The 26,603-nt window shown below is 37.8% G+C and overlaps 4 protein-coding genes across 7 annotated transcripts; all 4 read left to right on the forward strand.

Moving 5' to 3' along the window:
- Nucleotides 1-339: 339 nt before the first annotated feature.
- LOC140784915 (uncharacterized) lies at nt 340-5,156 on the forward strand. Its single transcript, XM_073132536.1, has 9 exons — nt 340-597; nt 676-741; nt 828-933; nt 3,016-3,058; nt 3,167-3,239; nt 3,448-3,535; nt 4,562-4,618; nt 4,710-4,788; nt 4,965-5,156. Exons 1-9 carry the CDS (start codon nt 527-529, stop codon nt 4,976-4,978), a joined length of 597 nt encoding a protein of 198 aa, XP_072988637.1. The 5' UTR covers nt 340-526; the 3' UTR covers nt 4,979-5,156.
- Nucleotides 5,157-6,254: 1,098 nt separating this feature from the next.
- On the forward strand, nt 6,255-8,897 carry LOC140784919 (large ribosomal subunit protein eL37x-like). Its single transcript, XM_073132551.1, has 4 exons — nt 6,255-6,885; nt 6,965-7,100; nt 8,228-8,329; nt 8,635-8,897. Exons 1-4 carry the CDS (start codon nt 6,883-6,885, stop codon nt 8,682-8,684), a joined length of 291 nt encoding a protein of 96 aa, XP_072988652.1. The 5' UTR covers nt 6,255-6,882; the 3' UTR covers nt 8,685-8,897.
- A 555-nt stretch (nt 8,898-9,452) lies between these two features.
- Nucleotides 9,453-13,714, forward strand: LOC140784302 (alcohol dehydrogenase class-3). Its single transcript, XM_073131617.1, has 9 exons — nt 9,453-9,655; nt 9,753-9,889; nt 10,462-10,508; nt 10,592-10,917; nt 11,330-11,412; nt 11,511-11,586; nt 12,305-12,462; nt 13,005-13,166; nt 13,247-13,714. The coding sequence occupies exons 1-9, from the start codon at nt 9,622-9,624 to the stop codon at nt 13,361-13,363; spliced, it is 1,140 nt and encodes a 379-aa protein (XP_072987718.1). The 5' UTR covers nt 9,453-9,621; the 3' UTR covers nt 13,364-13,714.
- Nucleotides 13,715-13,857: 143 nt separating this feature from the next.
- Nucleotides 13,858-26,291, forward strand: LOC140784285 (uncharacterized). Of its 4 annotated transcripts, XR_012108241.1 has the most exons (17): nt 13,858-14,274; nt 15,072-15,210; nt 15,486-15,635; nt 15,889-16,005; nt 16,071-16,155; nt 16,732-16,840; nt 16,973-17,040; nt 19,934-20,059; nt 20,140-20,262; nt 20,332-21,146; nt 21,491-21,694; nt 21,795-21,855; nt 22,732-22,845; nt 23,620-23,733; nt 23,818-23,892; nt 25,093-25,167; nt 25,596-26,291. XR_012108241.1 is itself a non-coding variant. In XM_073131602.1 (16 exons), exons 2-15 carry the CDS (start codon nt 15,101-15,103, stop codon nt 23,869-23,871), a joined length of 2,250 nt encoding a protein of 749 aa, XP_072987703.1. In that variant the 5' UTR covers nt 13,858-14,274; nt 15,072-15,100; the 3' UTR covers nt 23,872-23,892; nt 25,596-26,291. The 4 variants fall into 4 exon arrangements, 2 of the variants coding, with proteins under 2 accessions (XP_072987703.1, XP_072987690.1); XR_012108243.1 differs by having other exon boundaries at nt 23,628-23,733; nt 25,093-25,994; XM_073131602.1 differs by lacking the exon at nt 25,093-25,167.
- The last annotated feature ends 312 nt before the right edge of the window (nt 26,292-26,603 follow it).

Consider the following 26,603-nt stretch of genomic DNA (forward strand, 5'->3'; position numbering starts at 1 on the left):
TAGCCAACAGATATAATCATTAAATATAAACTCTACGACGAAAGCCACTGAGGATTGCTCCTTCAAGTCTACACAATATACTAAGCCATTAAACTGAGCCGAATCAAGCTATATAAAGCCGAACTATCAATAACTAAATAATTTGACTCACAATAGAATTTGATTAGTGAGTTTTTTTATGAATTTTTGGCGCTATGATGTGGATGTAATGATATGCATTTTTTTTACTATATGTTATGTTGGTTGACAATTGATTGCAAATATTGTTTTTTATTAGTTATTGGCATATAGTTGTATATTTTTCCGTATATCTGTATCCGTATTGCTGTATTCCAATCCATATTCGTGCTTCACTGTCGGATGACTGGTTCGATCACTGCTTGGTTCTTTTGAGGCGGCGGCGTCTTGTCTCGTCCTCGTCGGTCTCTACTTCTTACTCCTCCCTTGTCTTCAATATTAGTTTTCTCGTGCTGCTCTCAAATCCAACATAGAAATCGGGGAGAAGATTCGGTAAGGTTTCACATCGATGGGAAGGGCCAAGAAGACCCCAAAGTTTGCTGTCGTTAAGAAGCTCGTGAGCTCCAAAACCCTAAAAAAGTGAGTTTCCTTTCGTCTCCTCCTGTCCTCTTTTCTTCGTCCAATGTGATTAAGCTTCAGGATCATCGTATTTCACAGGTATAAGGAGGAGGTCCTGAACCCTAAGAAGAAAGATCTCGAGAAGGAGAAGCTCCCCCGTAATGCGTGAGTATTCTTTGTTATGTCGCCCTCTTTTCATCGCTTTACTTCGATTTATCGCTTGCGTCTAACATTTCGGTTGGTTTTTTTAGGCCGGCCGTCTCTTCGGCGCTCTTCTTCAAGTACAACACTGCTCTAGGCCCGCCTTATATGGTTATCGTGGATACCAACTTTATCAACTTCTCCATCCAGAATAAGGCGAGTTTTGATAAACAAATTTGTGCTTTTATTGACTTCTGTATCGATGATTTGATATATCTAGGATAGCCTAATATTAGGTGCAAAAAAGTTGAAAAGTTATCGCGGAGATTACTTGGTATAGTGAAATACAATTATTAGCTGTCGGTTTCATGAACCATCACGGTTTTGGGAAGAAGATATCTTAACTTTTCGTTCTTCTGTTTCTTAGAGGTTTGTATTGGGGAGGGCTAACCATAACAAGGTCCATCTCTGTATTGGCAGTGATTTGCAAAAATAACTAAATTTATGAATCCAGACAAACAAAAGGATGATATCTTCTGATTGTATAATCTTAAGATGGCTCGACATTCGACTTGGCGGCTAATCTAGCTTCTGTATCTCTATTCATGCGGATAGTGATTCTGATCATTACCAAGTTTAATCAGGTTGGCTACCTTCCCAGTGACTATGTAGTGTCTGCGTTCGGTCATTCCTTTCCTATTTCAGGCCCTATAATGTCTTCACGGTAGATGAATGACTAGTTGTCGGCAAATTTATTAGCCTTCTGGTTTCTGTAGTATTAAGGCATCTGTTATACAGGCTTTGAGCGATAGGAGGTGCTATTAGCATTTGATGATTACCAGATGTGCACCTTTTGAATTATATAGTTTAAGGGAGAAACAATCAGCAGTTCAGCATAATGTGTGGTTGTATTTTTAAACTGATTCTTTTGTTGGAAATTAGACCCTACTAATAGTTTTGTAATGTTATTTTTTTCATGCACTGGCTGTTATAAATTATAATCGCGTTAAAGGTGTACTGCGCATGAGTTCATTACTTCATTAATAATTTTTAGGAAGGTTTCACTTAGTGTGATGCTAAGGTTTGCTCCTTTTTTTTTGCATCGAAGTGGTTAATTTTTTTGGTCCACACTATGTAAAGAACCCCCCCAACAATGGAGATAAGGCTGCATCCGACTTGCTTGCCCAAGTGCATTAGGATGCTGTTTTTTCTACAAGTTGGTTTTGTTTTCTTATAATGATCTCTTTTCCTGAACATTCTAGACCTTATCACCTGAACTGGGTTATAGAACCAAGCAACTAATGGCTTCTTCTCAGAAATTATAATGTGTAATAAAGTGGGCAGATATATTTTTTTCAGTTGCTTTAGTTGTTTATTTTTTGTATAATTTATGGGAACAGTATACGACAAATTTAAAATAGTTGAGTTAAACCAATGATGATACCCAGTTGTAACATATGTAGTAATCAGTTTACTGATAAAGAGACATAATGTGAACCAGAAGACTGGGAAATGAGAAGTGTTTTTGTTAATCTTTGGTGTTTCTCCCTTAACAAATAAAGTCTCTGGACAACATGTGCATTACTACATTACATTATTTGAAGTTGGGTAACATAATAAGATTATCTTAAATCATGAAGATCTTTACATATTATCAAAGATCTTAAAAGAATTTGCATGCAAGTTAAGTGAGAAATCTGAAGAAAGCAAGTGTTTGATAATCCCTTCTTGTAAGAGGTTGAATCAGAATCAGCATTGGCTTCTTAAAACTGAACTCAGTTGGGGAATTTTTTTTTCATGGGTTGGCTGCTGCTTCATTTTGGCTGGAGCCTGGCAGTATCTTATTTACTTGAGTTTGTCTATAACATTCTTCTTATGATTTATTGGTCTTGGAGAGATTTCTTTGACGTGTTGTCGACCAATATGAGTATACATATGTGTTCAAAGAATATAAATATACATTTTATGTATAATAGAACTGTCAAGCTGTTACATGAGTTCCATACTACCAAATTTAGCAAGACTCTTCAGTAAGCTAGTAGAACTTTATTTGAATAAGCTGATGCAACCGTTTCTCTTAATTTAATAAGACATGAAGGTCTAAAGAATTTATCTGACAATAAATTTTATTTTTTAGATTCTGATTACTTAGTAAAAGTCTAAGAAGTATTGAAAATTAATGATTCCTTTCATGCTTGAAGCACTGCTAACATTTTGAGAGCTAACTGTAAGAATGATTCTTTCTTTGCTTTACAAAGTTGATTTTATATGGCTTATATTTCTTTCCTTTTTATGCAGTTGGATCTGGAGAAAGGAATGATGGACTGCCTGTATGCAAAATGTCAGTAGTTATCATATTATCTTTGATTCTAGTTAAACTTACTCTTGGCTGTTTATTTGTTCCTTCTCGGTGATGTTGGAATTAACTCCTTGTTATTGGCTTAAAAAGGCACTCCATGTATCACTGACTGTGTCATGGCCGAGCTTGAAAAACTGGGGCAGAAGTACCGTGTGGCTCTAAGGTATCTTACAGTGCAAATGCTTTTTCCTCTATGCAAGTGTAACGTGTTTTTTCTTAATATCCATCTGTCAACTTCCTGTTTAATTCTTTCTTTTTTTACCATTTCAACTAATGTTGTCTTCCCTATTATGATGGTTTTAGATATATGTATGGTTTCTAGAATCTGATAGTTTCCCTCCTCTACCTTGTTATCTGTGCTTATATGGCAGGATTGCAAAAGATCCTAGGTTTGAGAGACTACCATGCACACATAAAGGAACATACGCAGATGATTGCATCGTCGAAAGGGTCACCCAGGTTTTACCCTTTTCTTGTTTATCTGTTTGTGGTCTTATGTTTCATTCAAAACTTCATTTTTACTATATAACAGTATTTATTTTGATTTCTTTTGACTATCATTTGGTTTATAACAATGGTAAGGCTTGCCCTTGCATTTAAGATGTTGTGATTCAAGACATGAAAATTACCTCTTTGTATAGAGGGTACAACTGCCTATATCTTTCCGCTTAAAACCCCAATTTGGCGGGAGCATTCAAAATTGGTCTGGATCTTTGAGGACGCCCTTCTTTGTTTTTTTTTTGAGATCACATAGAATTCTATATACAGCTTCTAGCTTTCATAAGGTAGAAACATCCCAACATTATATTTCCAGAGTCACTCATACGTTTACCTTTTATTCCAAATGAAAGGTTGACCCAACTTGCCACAGCATTCAAGAATATTTCACTATCTTTGAAACTTTGAAAGTCCAAAAGAAAAACTCACCTTCGTAATATATTTACTGCTGCTGCCCTCATTGTTATCCATTCCCTCTCCTTTTCCTATTTCACTGTGGAATATTTAATACCCATGCTTTCATGTTTTTTTTTGGTATGTGTGTGTATGTGCATGTATGTGTGTGTAAATCTTTTTTTCCTGACTGTCACTTATTTTTTGACATCCTGGCCTATGGAGAACCTCCAGTTATTTTGCCCCTTTGCAAGCATCCCTCTTATATAGATATTGACTGCTGATGTGATGGAAGTTAAAGCTATTTTAGGCTACAGTTGTAGTTTATTTTTGTTTATTCCTAATGTTTCAGGGGTTTCTTGTAATAAGATTCTCTTTTTCGTGAACAACATAGATCCTCTCTTCCTTTTCTATTTTTGTTGTCATTGTAATAAATTGTCACATTATAGTATTTAATTAGAGTGAAATAAGTATTAAGTGCTAACATAATAGAAGAATCAAGTTAAGATCCTGGATCACCCTTGATAATTATTTGGGGACGTCCTTTATCAAGTGTCTTCTTTTTTCTATCTAAAAGTATCTTTTCTTAAACAGCACAAGTGCTACATTGTTGCTACATGTGATAGAGACTTAAAACGAAGGATACGCAAGGTAGGCTGATTAGTTCAATTATATGTACTCATGAAAACTTTCTGTAATTTTGCCTACAAGACTTAGTATTGTTATATTTTTTGTTTGACAGATTCCTGGGGTGCCTATCATGTATATTACTCAGCATAAATATTCAATAGAACGGCTACCTGAAGCAACTCTTGGTGGAGGTAGGCTCGTTCTTTAAACTCATTTTATAGGTTTTTCTTGGCTTTACCTTCCAATGATTAGATTGGCTTAATTTATGATAGATTTCTTTTGTCAATTTGCTCTATCTTTTTAGTTAATTACTATTATTGCATAATGTTTTGCCACATCTGAAATGCATGTCGATCTTTTTGTGCAGCTCCAAGATACTGATGATAGATGAGTTCTTAGTGAAACAAACTCTGTCAGATACCGATTCCGGTGTCGGGTTTCCTACTGTAAGACTAGTTTTTTTATTCCCTCCACAATACGGACAGAACAATTGGTTATCTTCTTGTACTTGGATAAATATGTCACAGGTTTGATAAGGTTTTCCACCTTCTCTTCCAAAGCTTTTTAAAGTGCTCTGGATGCCAGCATCATATGCTGATATTACTGGAGACTCCATTATGGATGCTCTGTCCCGAATAACAAACCTGAAAGATTTATGCAGTGGATGGTCACAGCAACAATAATATATACCATGCATAGAAGGCTAGAAGTGCATTTAATCCTCTTTCAGTGACGTCACTGATTCTTGAGTGTAGGAATCGGAAAAAAGAAGTTAGCAAGCAATGGGAAAGAGAAGGAAGCTTTACCATGAACATAACGATATATATGCCACTTTTCTTAGAATTAGCTTTGAATCCAATTATGGGCAACTCTCAAATAAGCTATTAGCGAGTTCATATCTTAAATCCAGCATCCCTGCTATCACTCCTCTTTTCCATGTATCCTGTAACTCAAGTTAGGAAAGCACTACTACATCTTTCTGGAGATATAGTAAGAAGCTCTATAAAATAGCGAAATCAATCCGAGGTACCTGCACCTGTTGACAATCAGATAAGATGCAAACTGATGCTCTAAAATTTCACTAAAACCTAGATTTTACCTTTTGCTTCATTAATGCAAAATAGTTGACCAAGTTCGAACAGAAATTCCACTTAAAACACACATACGATGCCAAGCGTGAAATTAGACAAATCATTAACATCACATAAATTCAACACGCAAGCACCCCAAACATGAAAAAGAAACATACGTACATATGTACACAGTTTTGTTTGGAAAGGAAAGACGCGCCACCAAACCTACAGTAAGCACGTAAGATTTCATTCACAGTTCAGGATAACAAGAATGAATACCTTAGACTTTGGTTGTGAGTAGTGCAGCAAGGAAGGTGAGGTTTTATGTAATCTTCTTATCCTATGGAACTCCTCCTTTAGGAGGGGAGGGGGTCTTTCTTCCCCACTCCTTCGTCGAGCCTTCGTTAGTGAGTGTTATGTGTATCCTTATTGATTCTCCCGGGTTGATAGTTATGATTCTCTAGGCTTAAAATATTCGCCATGTTGTATTTTAAGCTCCTGAATCGAAATGAAATCATAAGCTAACTCGAGGCTTCTTGCACATGTGAATTTACCATAACTATGTTTCATATTAAACTGTCAGTGTTCTTAGGCTTTACATTTATTTAAGGTAAATTAGGCTTGAGTCAAATAATTATTGTAATGTCTACGTAAGAATATTGTTATATTTATCTTTCTATCCTTCTCTAGCTCTTCTTTCTCGTTTATATGTTATATTCTAAAATTATATATATTCAAATAAGAGGAAATCCTCGTGTTAACTATTTCATGCCTCAGTTACTTAAAAGAATAATATAATTTATAAATAATATTGCAATTATTTTTTATCCATGACTTATTCACTCTCTCACAGCATACTTCATAGGGACATTGTAGAAGTGCTTTTTTCGTAGTAATCACTATACGTGCTGATCATACTCCCCACAATCAAATAGTTATGTAGTTGATTATAAATTAATTATCGGATCATAAACAAGATGACACACGATCCGACCCGTTTAACTTAAAGAGCAAATATAATCACTAATAATCGGATTAGAAAAGTCGTTCGAGTTATCATCCAAATATGTCCCACGTGCCAAGCACGCTTGAGCGACGAGGTAATTTCACAGGCTGCGTAAGAGGCGGTATATAAGCTCTCCTTCTTCCCTAGGGTTTCGTTCGCCGCTCCTTCTGATCAGAGTATCCAAGCGAAGAGAGGACTGGGCCGACATGGTAAGTATCTGATCCATCTCCATCCTCCTCTTTTGGAAACCCTAAGGGTCCTGATATCGGTTTCGTCCACTCCTTGCAGGGGAAGGGCACGGGGAGCTTCGGCAAGAGGAGGAACAAGACCCACACACTATGCGTGAGGTGTGGCCGGAGGAGCTTCCACCTCCAGAAAAGCACCTGTTCATCGTGCGGTTACCCTGCTGCTCGCATCCGCAAGTGTAAGCGTCTCCCATCTCCCTTTTCTTTTCCTTTAGTTTTACTTCAGATTTAGGTGGTATTCTTATGTTTGACATTTTTTTGGGCTTGTTGTAGTCCGACGCTGTTCTTTTGTTGCAAATCTATTATGTTTTTCATTCTAGATGAAGTTAGCGTATTGTTCTATTCTGAAACATTGCTGTAGATTTGTTAAGGCTGTTATTTTTGTGGAGGTTGCCATTTCCTGCATTGATCATCGATGGATGCAAAGGTTTGATATCATGGGTTTGAGTAGTGTCAGCCTTTTCAGCTAGTCTATTTTGATTACTGGTGGTCTATCATAATTCAGAAAATTTGATATTGGATACTGTAATTCTTATAATTATGCTCTTAAATAATGTTCCTCTATGCAGGGTGTTCCTGTGAGCTGATTTGATTTCGACAATCTAGATTAGTTTGTTCGATGTGTTATTGATAGACCGAAAAGAAATACCATAAGTAGGTGCTGTTAAAGTTCTGAAATTACATGATATCTAGTGATCAAATAGTACCTTATCAAGGATGAGTTGTTGGAGATGTTATGTTTCATGTAAAGTAGGTTATCTCAGCATACCATGAAATAAATTTTTGGGACATTTCATGTTGACCATATAGATATGATCTTTATCTGTCAAGAAAATTGATGCACTCGAATTTTGCTAGTCTTGAATTGTACCACGCTCTTTTGGCTCTTGTTTTTTTTTTTTTTTTTGAGGTTCTCATGGGTGGCATGCAAATGTCATGAAATAGTCTTGATTTCAGTTTTTTTGTATTAGTCAATATATAAGTCTCATAGTTATTTTGCTAAGTTGTGAACCCATAGGGACTGGATGTATATGCCACTGTACTGCTTAGTTTTTGAAGAGACCATGTATTTGCTCAAACTTGTAGGTTGTTGTATGACTTGGAACTGACAATTGGATGCACATGCTTGATGTTTGGAAATTTTTTATTGTAATATATTGCATGACAATATGCTATCCACAGTTAACAGTGGGAAATGCTGTACTTAGGGTTTGCTGCGTAGTTGGTTTTTTTTTCTTCCATCTACTTTAGTTTAATCTTTCTATGACCTTGTATCTGATTTACTATATCCTAAATGTTGAATCAGATAACTGGAGTGTGAAGGCCATCAGGAGGAAGACCACTGGCACTGGAAGGATGAGGTATCTTCGTCATGTACCTCGAAGATTCAAGAGCAACTTCAGAGAAGGTATTGGTCACACTTTTTCCTAATAAATGGCTTTTCTTTTGTTGGTCTCAAGACCAGAACATGTTTAATCCATTGAGAAACTTCGGTCTGATTGAAAAAATAAAATTATTTATTGAATTGATGTATTGCAGCTTTGACTTCTTAGTTGTTACTGTCAAAATTTGTCTGGTATTAATGGTTTTGTATGCAGCATAAGCATGATTGTTTGCTTGATTAATGGCGGTATTGATGCGATATGTGTTCTTATTTGTAAGAGAATTCATCATAGAACAAAATTGTGATTTTCCTTTTGCCACTTCTTGCAGGAACTGAGGCTGCACCGAGAAAGAAAGGTGCTGCTGCTGCGGCAAATTAAGCATTCACATTGTTAGCAATTGTGCCACCTTGGACTTGGCATCAAGTAGAGCATCATCTTGGTTGTATCAGTCTGGATTGTTTCTTGCTGAGTTAGGTTGAGAGAGAGAGCATACTTTGATTCTGTCATTGTGCAACTTTATTCTGGCATTTGAATTTTGTTTTGTCATTGAATTCTGTTCATCTGAAATGAGGAGAAAATTTTGGACTTCCAGTTTGAACAGGCCCAATCTTCCATATGATTGATACACGCTTGAGCTGCAATTTTCTTCAGTTGCAAACTTACTCTTGGCTAGTGTTATCATAGCATATTTCTGCACTGCCAAATATAAGCGGTCGGTGATGCCTAGACTGAAAGGCAGTGTGATCAGTATTGTTATTTTAATCACACGTGACGGGACAATCCCCTATTTTAAGCCTCAAATAATTTTTTGGAGTCTCGTGACCTATCCAATGATCGAAACTGGATTTTATAGAGGGCTTACCTTGTTTATTAACTTGAAAATAATATTAACAATATGAACCAAAGAACCCAACATACCCTGCTGTTCAATTGATCTACAGTCCGAAGTTACCACATAGATTCCAGTTAGCTTATTAATTTGTTCACCGTATCTATTGAGGATAGCTAATCTTTTTATCCTATCGCCCCGTAGGGCGTAATCCTCCTAATGACCTGGGAAAAAGAAAACGACAGCCCACGAGGTCTTGGATTGCCTACTGTGGTCCTATTAATTATTAGTTCCTTATTACACGATAATCATGTCACGAACCAAGACCGCTCAGTGGCCGACTCCACTTACCACTCACCGGGTGTGATCAGATCCCAAAGATCCCCCTTCTTATATCCTCTGCTGTTCTATCTACCCAGGGCTCATAGTCATAGAGTGAGAAGAAATATAGAAGTAGAGGAACCGCGACGGCATTCCTTTGTGCTAATGGCGACTCAGGGTCAGGTCATCACTTGCAAAGGTAACGAAGTTCTCTTCTAGGCTTTCTTGGCTCTCTTTGTCCGATCTCTTATACGATGGGATTTTTCTTCTTCTCCTTTTTGATTGGAAATGAGAAGCTGCGGTGGCGTGGGAGGCGAACAAGCCGCTGGTTATCGAGGATGTGCAGGTGGCTCCGCCTCAGGCCGGCGAGGTCAGGATCAAGGTCCTCTACACCGCTTTATGCCACACCGATGCTTATACTTGGAGCGGCAAGGTATGGCCATCATATTGTTCCGTCATTCTTGAAATTTTTTATTGGTTTATTCTATTTATTTCTTTAGTAGTCTTATGTGTCGCTTAGTTGAGATCCAAGTAGTGGTAGCATTTTGCCTTTGAGATGACAGATGTATATGTTAACACCGATCCACTCGCTTAGCAGGAACATTATGAGGTTAGTTGTTTACAATTGCTTTCAGAATATTTGGTTGATTGACTCAACCGTCAATTTGAATCATTAGGCCATATTTAAATCGGTTTGTTGGAAAGATCAACACTTATTTTAGGTAAAAAAGAACCATGTACGCCTTCTACTTTTTGGGGGGGCGGGGGTTGTATGCCTTCTACTTGACTCTCTACATTTTTTTTCAATAATAGTATTAAATGATCTATTGGTTAAATGGTGGAATCTGTTTCTCTTATTAAATGTTGTGTTATTGAAATGATAAGACTATTGAATAGTCAATATATACAATTTCGGACTAGCATGTAGTATGCATCATTTGTTGCTTAATGTTTATTTTCCTTGTGCTCATGCTTATATCTGAAGCAACTCTTTTGGTCTTGCAGGATCCAGAGGGTCTCTTTCCTTGCATTCTTGGCCATGAGGCTGCAGGGTATGCACAAATTACATAATGAAGATTTAACAGTTCTTTAACTAATATAACTGAGTGATCTCTCATGCAATTTATGTGCGCAGGATTGTCGAAAGTGTTGGTGAAGGTGTAACTGAGGTTCAGCCCGGAGATCATGTCATACCTTGTTACCAAGCAGAGTGTAGAGAATGTAAGTTCTGTAAATCAGGAAAGACAAATCTCTGCGGTAAAGTCCGTGCAGCTACTGGTGTTGGTGTTATGATGAATGACCGCAAGAGTCGTTTCTCCATAAATGGGACTCCAATCTACCATTTCATGGGAACATCAACATTCAGCCAATACACAGTCGTACATGATGTTAGCGTTGCAAAAATAAATCCACAGGCTCCTTTGGAGAAAGTCTGTTTGCTTGGTTGTGGTGTTCCTACAGGTAAACTTTTATCATGTGGATACTATAATTGCTAATTTGATTCTATATATTCATGCTAACCTGCCTCAATTTGAAAAAAAATTCAGGCGTCAGAGCAACATATATAAAAAGTCATTCATTTAATAATTTCTTAGCCAATTAATCACTTTCAAACTTTAATTTTGTGGTCTACATATTTATTCAAACCTGTTCTCTAAGTTTACTCTTAGTATCTTACGACAAATGTAGTTCATGGTTTTATTAGATAGATCATGTGATTTCTTGCCGGTTGATTGGATTAGTCAATCAACCAGTCTTTCATTTTTGTTACTGACACAGGTATAAATTTGTATCATAGAACATTTTTGCAGTGTACATCAATATATGTGATTTTCTGTTCCTAAACTGATATTGCAAGTTACTGTTTCTTTAGGTCTTGGAGCAGTGTGGAATACAGCAAAGGTGGAAGCAGGTTCCACTGTTGCAATTTTTGGCCTTGGTACCGTTGGACTTGCAGTAAGTTAACTATTTGACATATTTTTGTTGCATGGTATTTATTGTAAATTTGTAAAATTGACCATGTCTTGGTAGTTAAGAAAAAACCTTTCTTGTAGGTTGCAGAGGGAGCAAAGGCTGCCGGCGCCTCTCGTATTATTGGTATAGATATTGACAGCAAAAAGTTTGATACTGGTATGCCTTACACTTGAGAAAGATAGTTTATAATAGCTACTCTTTTAATATTAAATTTGTTTAGTGTATTCTTTCAAGAGAATTCTGGTGCCATTCTGTAAGGAAATCTTTGTATAAGTTATGGAAAAGTAAGTTGCACCATTTTATTTCTTGTAGTACGCTAAAAGGATGCTCTTTAATCAAATAAGCTAACAATATTGAAATGTTGGATACATGCTTCTCTTTTGTTGTCTTTTTGAAAATTATGTTGTATTCAAGATCTATGGGCCTGAGATACTAATTTTTATTTCACATTTACCAATTGTGTATTCTGTCATCCTTATCTCCCCTCATTCATACATATGTTAAAAAGTTCTCTAGGCTTCTTTATGAGATCTTTATGTCTTAGCGGGACAACACCTTCATGTGAAGCACAGAGACAGACACCAAATTGTGGGACATAGGGCATGATGTCTTTTATGCTATGGAACACAGAATATATTGACAGAGTACATTATGACCGGCTATATTCTGTTAGGGTCTGCACAACATAAATAGTTGGTACTCTGAATCTCCATTTGGAAGCTTTATTTCTCTGCTACCTTTAAGTAAGAAGAAGGAAACAAATATATCCTCGACTTGGTAATTTACATTTTGCAAGCACTGTCCTTGAGGAGGCTTTTGTTACTTCATACAAACTGGATTCCTGATGCCATTTTATGATGCATCATGTTCACAGCGAAGAACTTTGGAGCTACTGAGTTTGTGAATCCAAAAGACTATGACAAGCCGATACAGCAGGTCATCGTGGACCTCACTGATGGTGGTGTTGATTACAGTTTTGAATGTATCGGTAATGTTAGTGTTATGAGGGCAGCCTTAGAATGTTGCCACAAGGTGAGTTATTCCTTTGATATTTCTTTTGTCACTTTTGTGCTTTGACGTGTCAGGATCTAAAACTGCTAGTCTATGTTGGACGATGGAGAACAAATTTATTGACACAGAATTTATGCCATCTAAGTTGAGCAGCATTGCTTAAGTGCTGCTATTCATTTTATTGATCAATTCGATCTTAAAAGTTTTGTCTGAGAACATGATTCATATCTGCCTGTGCCCGGTAAACTAATCTCTGTAGTCTTCAAAAAGTCTATTTTAGATTGTTCTTATGAAAATTGTTACTGTAACTTGTCAGCTTCATGAAGAATGACCTTCTTTAGGGGCTTGAAGATCTTTCCCTCTTCCCCTAGATTCTAAGACTTCAGTGAGAAAGTAAATCAATTTCCACATTTATTGTCTAACATGGTCAAATTTCCATAGTATCCCCAAAGTTATAGGATGATATTTTTCCTTATGATAGTTACTAATTGTTATTTAAATGATTTGTTATCTCCTTGTAGAACTAACCTAAGTTCCTTCTCGACTGTACTTTGGCTCTATAGGGTTGGGGGACCTCAGTCATTGTTGGTGTCGCAGCTTCTGGCCAGGAGATATCAACTCGGCCTTTCCAGCTTGTAACTGGCCGTGTCTGGAAGGGAACTGCTTTTGGCGGCTTCAAGAGCCGTTCTCAAGTTCCATGGCTTGTTGACAAGTACATGAATAAGGTACTCCTCACATTTATTTATCTGCATATTAACTAGTTTCTCTTTGTTGGTCTCAATTGATGACACAATTACTGCTCCAGGAAATTAAGGTGGACGAGTACATTACCCACACCATGACCCTTGAAGCGATAAACCAAGCATTTGATCTAATGCATGAAGGAGTTTGCCTCCGCTGTGTGCTTTCACTGCACGAGTAAGGCAATCTCTCTGGCAATGTGGACGACTCGATCTGCGACATGTTATTCAACTTCAATGAGGGATCCTTCTGCTTGTCCTTACGGATGTGGTCTGCGAACCATCTAAGTGAGCTTGATGAAACGGTGATGCATATTCTAATTGATACTCGTATCTGCTTTTGTATGTTTTGCTTGCAAGTTTCTTAATCTACCTGAAGACTTCTGCTTGGATGCTACTGCTGGATAGAACCCTGTACCATGTTTGCATCTTGGGAGTCTTGGTATCATCTCTCCATCATTCTAGTTTCATCTATGGTGACTATGTTGGACATTAAGTTGAATGGTAGTAATATATTCTAGTCACTTCTTACATCTGATGATCTAATTGCTAATCTCTTCCATCGGGTGGCTTAAGTAGCTTAAAAAAAAAAAGACGATAGGAATAGTATTTAATAATTCCCAAGCTCTACCACAGAGAATACTACTGCCATACTTAGATGCTGATCAATTCGACTTTAACACGTATTTTTCGCGCGAACACGCACGTGTAAACACGGAAAAATGCCATTCGTTTATAACCTCCTTCGATGGTCACGGCCACCTGGGTGATCCGGTTCTGATGGACGGTCAAAAATATCTGCCCGCTTATCGCGATCCTTATCCGACGGTTGTTACATCTGGTTTTCTTATTCTCCCTCTCACTCTCACTTCCATTCTCTTCTTCCTCCGTTTCAAATCCGTCTACTGCTGTGGTTGGAGGGCGGAGCCGTTTCACCTCGATAGAATCCTAACCCTATCTCCTTGGATTCTCTATTAATGTCGTTTTGGATCACGGCTATCTCTTAAATCTCCTGAAAGACGAGGAAGGAGCGAGAATTCCGTGCTTCCTGCCCGTGATCCAGCACCATGTGCTGTTTTTCGTTCAATTTTTGGTAATCGCTTTGTGTCTTTCTTTTATTATTGATAGAATTGCTCCTTATCTGGATTCACTTGTCGTTTATTCGAATTACGATGATTTCTCCTACCTTTTTGATCATTTTCCGGCTGTGATTATTCTGTGTTTCTAAAATTGGGTTCGTGTGAGGAGAGATTGGAATTGGTGTGTTAAATTGCGTCACGTGGAAGAATTAGGTGGATGAGACAACGGAATTGCGTTGTCGGCCTTGACGAGTAAGAAGCTAGAAGCTCCATTCCGTTGAATGATATATTATTTCGTAGACTGATTACTTCATTGGTTTGTTCGGATTTTGCATCAGATTCTAAAGGTAATCAGATGATTTAGTGTTTTTTCTTGATCAATTCTTCTATTTTATCTTTTACCACAAACTGTTCTTTTGCTTGTTCTAAATTTCTACTGGCAAGAATATGCGATCTATTTGCCTGCTACTGGTGTATTCTCTCTGTTACTTGGCACGGTCGCCCCACATTTGACATTTAATGAAGTGCTCCTGCTTAGGTTAATCCATTCTATTGGGTCCTTGGTATGCCAAGGTCTTATGTTTGTTATAAGAAATCCAATATCTTCTCAAGGTATCCCCTTAATCCTTGCTAATTGTGAACTGAGTTATTTTAGTGTAAACAAAATAACAAGCATGCCTGGATTTTTGGAATCTTGTGCTTTACTCTTCTGATCATTTTCCTTTTTCCAGTCTCCGAAGAAGTTGCTGCAAATGTAGAGAATTTTTTATGTTTTCAAGTATGCAACTTTGACATTATTGTTTTCAAATAGTTTCAGGAGCAGCATGTTAAAAGTATGAAATGACTCAGGCGCAGGTGGATGATGGCAAGCTTTTCTTAGAATCTGTTTCATATTCTAGTTCCCGTCCTGCATTTCCACAACCTTCATCATGTGCAAGCTTGAAGCGCAGGTGAAAAAGAATGCTTGCCTCGGAACATTGTTTAGTACTTCAATTGGTTCTTTATGTGACTGTAGACGTGCATTTTGAGGGTTTTGTCACTTTCTTGATCCAGTCATATGTTTCGTTTTTCTTTTCCAAGAGCTGATATTGCAATGATGGGATTTATGCATTATACTTTGCACAATTTACTGATTTCTTTTAATTAGTTTATATTATAAATGTTTTTGTTTTGCATAATTCCCTCTCTTGCTGTTGACCGCTGATGCTTTTGTCCCTTGTGATAGAAATGTCTTTCGGTTGTTAGCTTGGAGGGAGATTTCTCCTCGAGCCGACCGTTGTAGCAAAAGTCTCTGGGGAGGAACTTCAAATAATGGAGCAGATCTCACTGGGCTAAATTTTGAAACAACAGATGCTAAACATGCTCTATTTTCTTGGTAAGGAATCTTCCTACTACACATTATTATGATGAATGACACCAGAACTTTTCTGCATAAAATCAGCTTAGTACCACAGGCACCTCTGTTCATAGTGATGTATAAACTTGAACTTCTCTCTTGAATCCTTGTTAATTGTACTTGTAATTGGGAGTTATGTTGTGATAGCAAATGCTGAGCTATTGATTCTGTGACTGGATAGTATGTTACTAAGAAAAAGAATGGCTGATTATATGAAGTATCATTCTCTCAGGGTTGAGTCAGAGTCATTGCGCAACTTGTCTGCAAAGTACTGTCCCCTTCTGCCACCACCTAGATCTACAATTGCAGCAGCATTTAGTTCTGATGGAAAGAAGCTTGCTTCAACACAGTAAGTTGACTGTCTTGCTCTACCTGTTTCTCTGACTAATGATTGACCTAACTGGATTTATCCAGTGGTGACCACACTGTGAAGATAATTGATTGCCAAACTGGAAACTGTTTGAAGGTTCTGAGCGGCCATAGGCGCACTCCTTGGGTGGTATGTGTTACATCTATTTCAAATTAACATGTGACTTCAATTATTCTTGTGGGGCTGTTACAGGTCGCTGTAAGAATGTCAGAAGTTTCACATGCCTGAATGTGGAGCTTCCTATATGCATTCATTCATTTCCATTGGCTCGTATACAACTTTAAGATTCTTAATCCTTCACCCGACCAATTTTTTTTTTTAAAGTTGCTGCCCTAACTGGATTGGGTGATGGATCAGGGTTTCATATAGCTCAATCTTTTCTTAACCTTCTTCTTCAGAGGTTGTCCCAAAGAAGTCCTTAGACAAACACTTATCCGCTTTGTACTTCCATGGCAGTATGTCGTCTTTTAGTATTTATTTTTCTTTACATTTGAAGAAATCTAATATTTGTTGCCACTTCTGATTTTCAAACTTGAATTCTTGCTAAAAGCATCTCTTGTTCTATATTTGTTTGCTTAGAAAAGGTCATCACTTCCTGATGTTTGTTTCTTGGCCTTCGCATAATTAATTTTGGATGTTTTCCATTACTTTTTCCTCTATTGTGGGATATTGGAGACGGTGTGTTATGTGCTTGATCATCTGCAGGTCAGATTTCATCCTCTGCATTCGGAAATACTTGTTAGCGGCAGCTTGGATCATGAAGTTCGTCTCTGGGATGCTCTTAGAGCAAATTGCATCGGGTCACATGATTTCTGTAAAATCTCTTACATTATATCTTGTATAGCATGATACTTTAAATCAATAATAGTTATTGATTTACCTACCTTATGTTTTGCTATTTCTGACCTTTGTGAAAGATATCAAATACACATTCTTCCCATTGCAGATCGTCCAATTGCATCTATTGCTTTTCATGCACAAGGAGAACTACTTGCAGTAGCTTCAGGTCATAAGGTGAGTGAAACACCCCAAACCTCCAAATACATGTGTAAACCGCGTGGGTAAATCCTCCCACGCAGTGTTTCACATGACCTGTCAATACAAGGATTTCACAAGGCACACAACAGCACAATTTCACCATAAATAAACTCACTATAAGAGTCTGGATACAAGTTCCACAGGCCATAACAAGCCTTCCAAATATACATCAAAAATACAATGCTAAAGGAAAAGCAACTACTCCTCGCTACTCACACCTACGTCCCCTAGCTCTGAAATAATGCCACCACGAGATTGTGAGCTTACAGCCCAGCGAGTAGGATCCATACAATTTAAAATAATGAAATCACATGTGTATATCCAATGTATGCCTATATTTGCTAGCAATAACGATATGCTTGTTGAAATGACTTACCATAATTTACTAAGTCAATGCAATTGATTAAGATTACCAGTCACTATCCTGGAACATGCTAGTTCCTAAACGTATTATGATAAGTTCACACAGATATAAAGCTTGATACAATCTCTTATTCGTACACATCTCAATCATAGATTTCACATGTTATGCATAGCAATTAAAATAGCAGTTTAGTCATCTCATGCCTACCAAAGCGTTAATCATACTTATCATCGCTCACCGAGCTATTCACCACACAGGGTAAGTACTATTAAGAAACAATTATCCATCACATAATCATTCATCATCTCATACATCGAGGGGGGATATATACACATCTAGCGGTAATGTCACCTACACGTGTATGACGACACTACATGTGACCGGTTGTCTGTGGCCATCAGATTAAGGACCCCGGTCGTAAGCCCATATCTCACTCTCTCTAAATCATCACCGCCCTCGGCGGGAGAATCAGGAGCCCTCGGCTCATAATCAGACGCCCTAACCCTGCGTCATCGGGTACCGCTAGAGTTGTATCCCCGTCTCACAATTATGTTCTTCTATCATCATAATCTAGTCTTAACTATGTAGTATAACTACCTGAATGCCACACAGGCTTTTCGACCTCAGGTGTAGGCCGCTAATATTATAGTCATATAAGATACACTCTACCCTTAACCCTGGGCTGAGTGAGTAAGGGTACTGCCTAGTCAGAATTCGACTACTAATGATAGGTGGAAGTGGTGCAGTGTTTATGAGTGTATAAAGCATGTTATAGTCATCATGATCATTCCATTCTATATTCACAGCAATCATACATCTATGCAATAGTATACCCTACAGGACACATGTAAAACATATTCACACTAATGTTTATGCTACATTAACATTTTCATAATATTATGATGAGCAGGTTATCAATAACTACATATGCAAAAGATATGACATGGTGTACTAACTGCATGCATTAATACCGACATTTCCTACAGTGTCATGACAGGTATAATGACTGTAATTATGTTAATTATGTTATTCTAGATTTGTATAATAACTCTACTCGCCTGGGGTAAAACTCCTCAGCTCGCTCCTCCGGAATCCCAAAATCCTCTTCACGCGATGTCAATCCTATTAATTCACGCAAGTAAGCCATACGTAAGATTAGCGAACTAATAGAATTAATTATCTTATTAGCGCATTTATGTTTGGCAAATACATGAGTCAAGGGTTTCCTAGGGCGAGTCTTATGTTATCATAAAATTCACATGATACTAGATTGTCATTACGAGGGATCAGGCTAATTAAATCGGGTGAAAAAGATAATCAGAGTTATAGGGTAGGCTAGGCTAGAGGCAATGGGTAGGCTCAAACCCAACCCAAAAAGCAAGAGGGCCTTGGTGGGCTGGGGGCCCAACCCACCAAGGTTGGAATAGTGGGCTGCAGACTGCAGCTCGCCCAACAATGGGTTAGTGGGCTGCAGCCTGCAGCCCATCCGGGTCCAAGGCTAGGTGGGCTGCGCCCTGCAGCCCACCCAGACCGAGCTGGTGGGCTACGGCCCGCAGCCCACCCAAAGCTAGCTTAGTGGGCTGCAGACCACTGCAGCCCACTAAGGGGGAATGAGTGGGGTTTAAACCCCCACCCTACCACTCCATCTCCTCCTGAGGGAAGGAGGTCGAGGCGGCGAGAGGGATCCACGGGGTTGCGGGGCTGCGGGCGGCGCGGCACGAGGTCGGCGACACGGCCACGAGGCCGGCGGCGCAGCACAAGGCCGGCGACAGCCACGAGACCGACGGGCAAGTGATAGGGGAAAAGGGAAAGAAAAAAAAAGGGGAAGGAGGTGGACTCGACGACGACAACCGCGCTCCATGGCCGGCGGCCATGGGGAGTCCATCGTCCCCCCATCACTAAGGGCCCGAAGCCCAGAGATGGCTTCTCTCCCTCCATCGGGGCTTCTCGGATCGGCGGCTAGACGCGAGGTCGTCGACCGCCGTGGGCTCCGATGACGGTGAGGGAGGGGGGTTTACACTATCAAAAGTAATGGCAGGGGGGAAAGGCTTACCGAGGGGGGGTGGCTGGCAGGCCCGGCAGCTCTCGGTCTGGCTTCGGCGGCAACGGCACTTCGTCGACTCCGGCTTCGGCAATCCGCGAGAGAGAGAGAGAGGTGAGGTGGAGGAGAAGATGAGAGGCGGGGTGGGATGGCTGCGGTGAGGGGAAGAAGGAGATAGAGGAGGTGGGGAAGGTGGCGTGCACGGCAAGGGAAAGGGAAGAAGAAGGAGAAGAGGGGACGCGGGCAGGGTGGCAGGGCTGACGCACGTGCTCGGCGCGTGCGTCAGTCAGAGGGATTTATTTTATTTTATTTTATTTATTTATTTTGGGGTGTTACAGTGAGTTATTCATGATATACGTATATGTGGAAAATCATTCAGTAGTTTCTTTGCATGCATTGGTTCCATCTGAAAGTTCTATGCACTTAATCTGATGTTCAAAATTTGAAATAAATCTATGTCCCAGCTATTTATATGGGACTACAACAGGAGAGGGGAGGCTTCTTCGCCAATGATTGTACTGAAAACTCGCCGTTCATTGAGAGCTGTTCATTTTCATCCCCTTGCTGCTCCATTTCTGTTGACTGCTGAGGTTGAGCTTTTCAACTTTAATTTACATATATCTGCTCTCTTTTACTCTATCAGCAGAATTATTTAGAGTTTCATTTGCAGATTAATAATCTTGACTCATCAGATTCGCCATTGACACATGCAACATCTTCTGGTTATTTGCACTATCCTCTTCCATTTGTCTTTTTTGCAAACCCCAACTTAAATCGCCGTCATCCATCAGAGGTTTGTCTCTTATACCTTTACTTGTTCTGGCCGACTCTTTTAAATAACAATGACAGAATATATCCACAGAGGAGTGGCAGGGACTATGGTTTCAACAATGGGAAGGAGAGAGCAGAATCTTTAACTCAGCATCGAACAAGTTCAGATGGAAGAAACCAGCATGACCGGTTAGCAAATTCTCTTGAAGATCCTTCTGGCTCTAATATGATAACAGAAAATGCAGGTCCCAGTTCTTTTCGGCCTGAGATGGCAACAACAACTCCTGATGCACAATATAGGCCTGGTGCCAATGCTGCTCCTGTTACTTGTCCTTCGACCACTTTTGACAGTTCTGAACTTCAACTGCTCCTAAGAAATGTAGATGGTGAACAAATTGATCAGCTCATTCCTTTCAGCGGTCCGTCATGTTGGGAACTTCCCTTTCTGCAGGGTTGGTTAGTGAGTCAAAGTAATGCTGGTTCACGCTCGGCAATACCTGTCAACACTACAGTTCAGGGGAACTCATCCCATCATCGTGGGACCGGATCTGATTACTGGACAGAAAATGTTGAAGATCTGATGTCCTCCTCATCGATGGTAACTGCTATTAGCATTTCAAGGGCCACTAGACGATCAAACTTGCACCAGCTGTCACGTTTCCATCCAGGAGCTTCTGTGGGTTCTGGAGAAGGCTCATTTAGGAGTACTCAAAATGATGAAGCTGAGAACCGTTTTGGTTCCAGGGCTGTTGATTCTGAACTTCCCACATCTTTGGCTGCAACAGGAGCTTCTGAAATACCTTGTACTGTGAAGCTTAGAATTTGGCCGCATGATGTAGAAGATCCGTGTGCCTCATTAAATCCAGAGACATGCCGTCTAACAATATCACATGCTGTCCTTTGCAGGTACAGTTGCTCTATTTGTTTGGAGAATATTTATTTTCCGTAACATTTTACAACTTTTACTTGATCTTGAGACCTTCATACATGGTTGTAGTATGATAAACATGTTAGAGTTTGGCATTTTCTGAGTTTTACTCAATGCTAAGACGAGCAGCCTATTGATAAGTTATTACAAATTCACATGTCTTAGAAGTTATGTTTGATGGATATAATGGAAGTCTGTAATAGAATATTTGATTGTTCTCATGTTGCTTAGAATGAAGCTAATTTCAGAATTGATATGTTGTTTTTGGTTAACAATGGTTTTTAACTTTTTATGCTAAAAGTTGTGTGCATCATGACGACAGTGAAATGGGTGCCCATTTTTCCCCATGTGGACGATTTTTGGTAGCTTGTGTTGCATGTTTGCTGCCTCATACAGAAGATGATCCTGGAGTTCAATCACAAGTTCAACATCATGTTACAGTGTCTTCAACATCTCCCACGCGCCACCCGCTTTCCTCTCACAAAGTTATATATGAGCTTCGCATATATTCTCTTGAAGAGGCAACGTAAGACAACATCTACTTAATTGGTCATATATATCAGCATGAGTTTTTATCCTGATTTATGCTAAAGAGAATTCTGCCTGATATTCTCCGTCACTTATAGGTTTGGAAAGGTGCTTGCTTCCAGAGTAATTAAGGCTGCTCATTGCTTGACATCCATTCAGGTTAGCCTTGTTATAATGTCGAAAGGATGAGCATATGCTTTTGCATATTTTATTTTTGGGGACACATTTTACCTCCATGTGGTTAACCCTGATTGCAAGTTACCTCTATACATTCAACTTAAGCATGTAACCCGTTTATCTTCCATATCACTTTTCAATGGTTAGATTTTTCATCCAAATGTAATGGTGCGACAACTGGAATCAATATGGTACATTGGTGCCAATATTTCCTCCCAAAAGCCTTACAACAAAGAACAAACTGCCCTTAGAATCCATAAAACAGCACATTCTTCTTCTTATGCAAGGATTGTACACCAGCAAGATGCATGCTAGAGAGAGAGAGAGAGATTGGAAAGATGCAGTTATCTCAAAGTTAATTGGAAGGAATAATTTGGTCTTTTGACATCTTTATTAATGGGCATCTAACAGTTGCAATGTGGTATGGACTATGGAGTATAAGGGTTTTATGCCTAAAATTCTCTTCAATCAGATTTAAAGATGGAGATATACTAGAGACAAATCAATGCATCAGTTTACCATGATTTACAATTCAAGCCCTTAGAAGAAGTCTATATGAATTGTAGAAGCTTTAGAATAATTTAATATATCAGGATCAACTTTGCCTAGGTAGATGACCCCACCAGTGAAGGGAGTTTAGAGGCTATTGTGCTTAGGTACATTATTAAAATGAATGTGCTTTTTGTTTCATCCATGGCATGTGGCAATAGATTTAGATTAATAGCATCTTTTCATATTTTGATTTTATTATAAATTTACACATATATTTCTGGTTGTTTCTTGCTATTATTAATACTCCATGCTATCTTCCTTGGGGTTTTTTTTTAACTTTATCTTGTTCTCATGCTTACTTTGTAGTTCTCTCCTACATCCGAACACATACTACTAGCATATGGTCGTCGCCAAAGTTCACTTCTTAGGAGTATTGTCTTTGAAGGGGAGACTGCAATACATATATACACAATCTTGGAGGTAGATATTATTAACTTGCCATATTCACTTGTATGGATAGTGTAACTAATGCTTATCATCATATGGAGAGAGTACCATATTTTCTTCCATCCTGTTACTTCATTATCTGGTTTATAATTTTAACAGTGGACTTCCGTTTATCCTGTGATCATTTCATATAAGTTTTGTGTATTTAAATATGTTGTATTTTGTTTGTAAAATTTATTTCTATTGTAGTTGCATTTTTATGTTTTAACCAGAAACTACAAAGTTAGATGTTTGTAGATACTAAGGTAAACGGTCGCCGGTTTTTTATCACTAAATTATCATATTTTGACTAATCTCCAAATGTGCAATGCACAGATCTTCTTTCTGTAATAATACACTGATCAGATTTTGTTGAAATACTTGAACCATATTTTAATTTATAAAAGCATCAGGGATAAGAAAATTTTATCACAATTTATCCACCAAAATTTTAATTCTATGGTGTCCAGCTCCGCATTGCACATCATTATTAAATATTTCTACAAATCTTGCCATAATTTTTGTTTGAGAAACTAAGCTAGAAAATGCTTGATCTTTCCTAAAGCACATGTACTGCGACCAAAACCAAACTGATTAGCTCTCTGTTAGTAAGATATAATACTCTACTTTCTTCTCCAAATGGGAACTAGAAGGAAGATATTGAAGTAGGTCTAATATTGATTTTCTGGATCCCTTTTAGTTTAGCATGAGTTCTTCTTAGCAGTTGGCATTTTTGCTTCACAATTATTTGGTCAAAATTGATTCCAGGTATATAGAGTTTCAGATATGGCGCTTGTAAAAGTTCTTCCTAGTGCCAAAGATGAGGTTAATGTTGCTTGCTTTCATCCTTTAGCTGGAGGAGGTCTTGTTTATGGAACTAAGGTGACAATTGAGTATCAAGCTATCATAATGATAAACCTGTATTTCATTTTTTGACTTTCCTATTTTTTCTCATGTAAAATGCAGGAAGGGAAGCTCAGGATTCTTCAGTATGATGGCTCACCTGACACAAGCTGCTAAGGGCCAAACTTTTTCCTTGAGGTAAACATTTTAGGTTGCCTTTCTGCATACCAGGAATTTTTATTTATTCTCCCCTTTACCCTCTAATATGAGATTATCAATCTCTTATTTGTTCTTGTGTTCATGTAGTCATAAAAGTTCATTTGCAGACGTAGTCAGAATCTCTTTACTAACCTAATGATATTCTAGAATTATCATTGCAATAAAATGTCATGACAAAGAAATAAGGAACATAATCATAATTATGTTCCCATTAAAAGGATTTAACTGGATGGATAGAAGAGATTATTCCCGAAAAGGAACACAGAAGATGTAGTAACTGATCATTGCTGATTGTTGTTTGTGCCCATTCAATATTGATAACACGACTACAATACTAACAGATGCTTGCACTATCATTTCCTTTAGATTGCAACAAATTTATCTTGTATTATTTCTTGAAACTTACTATAAAAGGTGTGGTTCTTTTTAATCAGTGAGTGCGCATTTGATCAGATATGCTTAGGCCTTCTAAGATATAATGTATTAACGTGCTCCATAAATAATCATTAAAAGGGCATATTTGTCAGTCTTTATATTTGGATTAGTTATGCATTATGCGAACATCTGAATGCAAATTGAGTCTCTTTCTTTGGCATGTCTAGGTGATGAAAAATGCAGCATTGGCGTTATCAATTTATCATGTTTCTTAGATAGTGTAATGAAACAAAAGAATATCCATATCTACTGAAACCAACATATGCGGCATAACAGTTGAGGATCCATTAAGCAAGTGCAAGGCATAAAATATGAGCCTCACAAATTTACGGAATAGAAAATCAAGAAAATTGAGATGTCAAGTAGTGGTTTCTTCTTATGAATTAACTGTTTTGAATTTTGATGTTATGATTGATTATTTAATTAGGTTACACACAGTTCTAATAACATAAGTCTTCACCGGCATTGTATAGGATATATTTTGTTTTTAGATAAGCCAAATGCTTAACTAGTCAGTGACATTTCATGCTTAACTGCTTATATCATCCTAAATTCCATCGCATTGGAATGTTGCTCATGTTCCTGGCATTTCTTTTACCTATCTTGATCACATTCTGTGCAAGTTGTTTGTCGTTGGTTCGTTCCTGATTGCATAATGTTGTAGTACCGGTCCATGTCATGTTCTGGCTGCAGTGTTGTTCAAGAGATAAATATTTTATTTAATCTTCACCTTCTGTTTTGTAGATATCAAAATATGCCATGGAATGTTGAAATATAGCGATCATTACAATCGTATTAACCATGTGCTCATATTCCTTGGTATTTACCTTTTGCCTCCTTTCTATCAATTCCTTTCTTATTTCCCAGTAGTATGTCTGGCACTACTTAAATGAGAGTTCTTACTGATATCTGCGCTCTTTACATAAGCACCTATGACTGTGATGATTATAAATTTTATAGAAGCTTGAGCGGTGGTCTGAGACATCACACTTGGAATCAAATTATGTCTTATACTTTTAAGTTCTATATATTTTCATTTCATAATTTAATTGAAACTTGCTACTTCAATATATTAGCTAAATGTTGAGTTGGACCCTAATCTGTCAAATGCCAATTCTGCTACCTATCTGTACCATCTAATAGCAGTTAATGTAAACCTATGCTGGAAAACTATTTGTACACGTTATATAGGAGTTCATTTGTACTAGGATTTTTGTGCCTGATTGGAATATTTCATTTACTATCAGATTTCATCCAGAATGGTGCTCTGGATTTGTCTTTAAAGTTCTATTCCCCTGCTCTCTTAAGTAGTCATGTTGGAAGAATCCCGTAATTTTACTCAGGTTAAGGACAACTTGTCAATCAAGACCTGGTGGCTGGTGCTGCTATCTTTCTTTGTAGCAAGTTGTTTTTCCATAATAACTACGAACAATTTTCTCTTGAAGTAATTGTTTCATGACAATAATTTTTTTTGCCGTCACTCATTTATATTAAGTTAGCATTCATTTGGCACTTCCATCCAAAGTCAACAAAGGAGCCTTTACGATGAATTTCACTCTTAGATTCTCAAATGATTGCTGATGTAATATTACACTATTCTTGTGGCGTTCTTATTTTCCAATAAGAGATATCATGGTTATATGTAATGTAATGCCTTATGATGGCTTTCATCTATCAAGCCAATAATGCAATATGGCAGTTATTGCTAAGAGAACAGGGAGATTTTTTATTTATTTATTTTTGGTGTGGTCTAATTGAAGTGGAGAGATGCCTTACTAATGCATATCTCTATATATTTTTTGGTCTAATAGTTCTTATTTTTTTTAGAAATAATTAAAACTTGACTCCTAAACTATTGTTTATTTTCACGTAGAACCTCTGAATTCATCTTTCATGACACATTGGCCTCTTTAACTAAAATCTCCAAAATGTATCTTTCATTAGATTTTCATTAAAAAAATATCATGTGATTAAATTTAGTCATTATAAGGACTATAGACTATTTTATCATCTTTAAAATAGAGGAAAGAAAGAGAAAAAAAAAAGTTGAGCGAATAGTAATTGTTTGATTTTTTTTTTATTAATACTCTTACAAGTGTAAGAGATATAAAGATAATTGAGAAGGGTTAAAATGTCACAAAAATTAATAAATAAAAAGATAGCAGTAAAAATGGGCTATAGGTCCGGTGTCGGTGTAATTAACCCCAGTATTTATTATCGTTTTTAATCATTATTTGTATCCGCATATGCCGAGC

This window comes from Typha latifolia, chromosome 1 (assembly GCF_019914945.1).
Source record: "Typha latifolia isolate L0001 chromosome 1, TyphaL0001v2, whole genome shotgun sequence".
Lineage (NCBI taxonomy): Eukaryota > Viridiplantae > Streptophyta > Magnoliopsida > Poales > Typhaceae > Typha > Typha latifolia.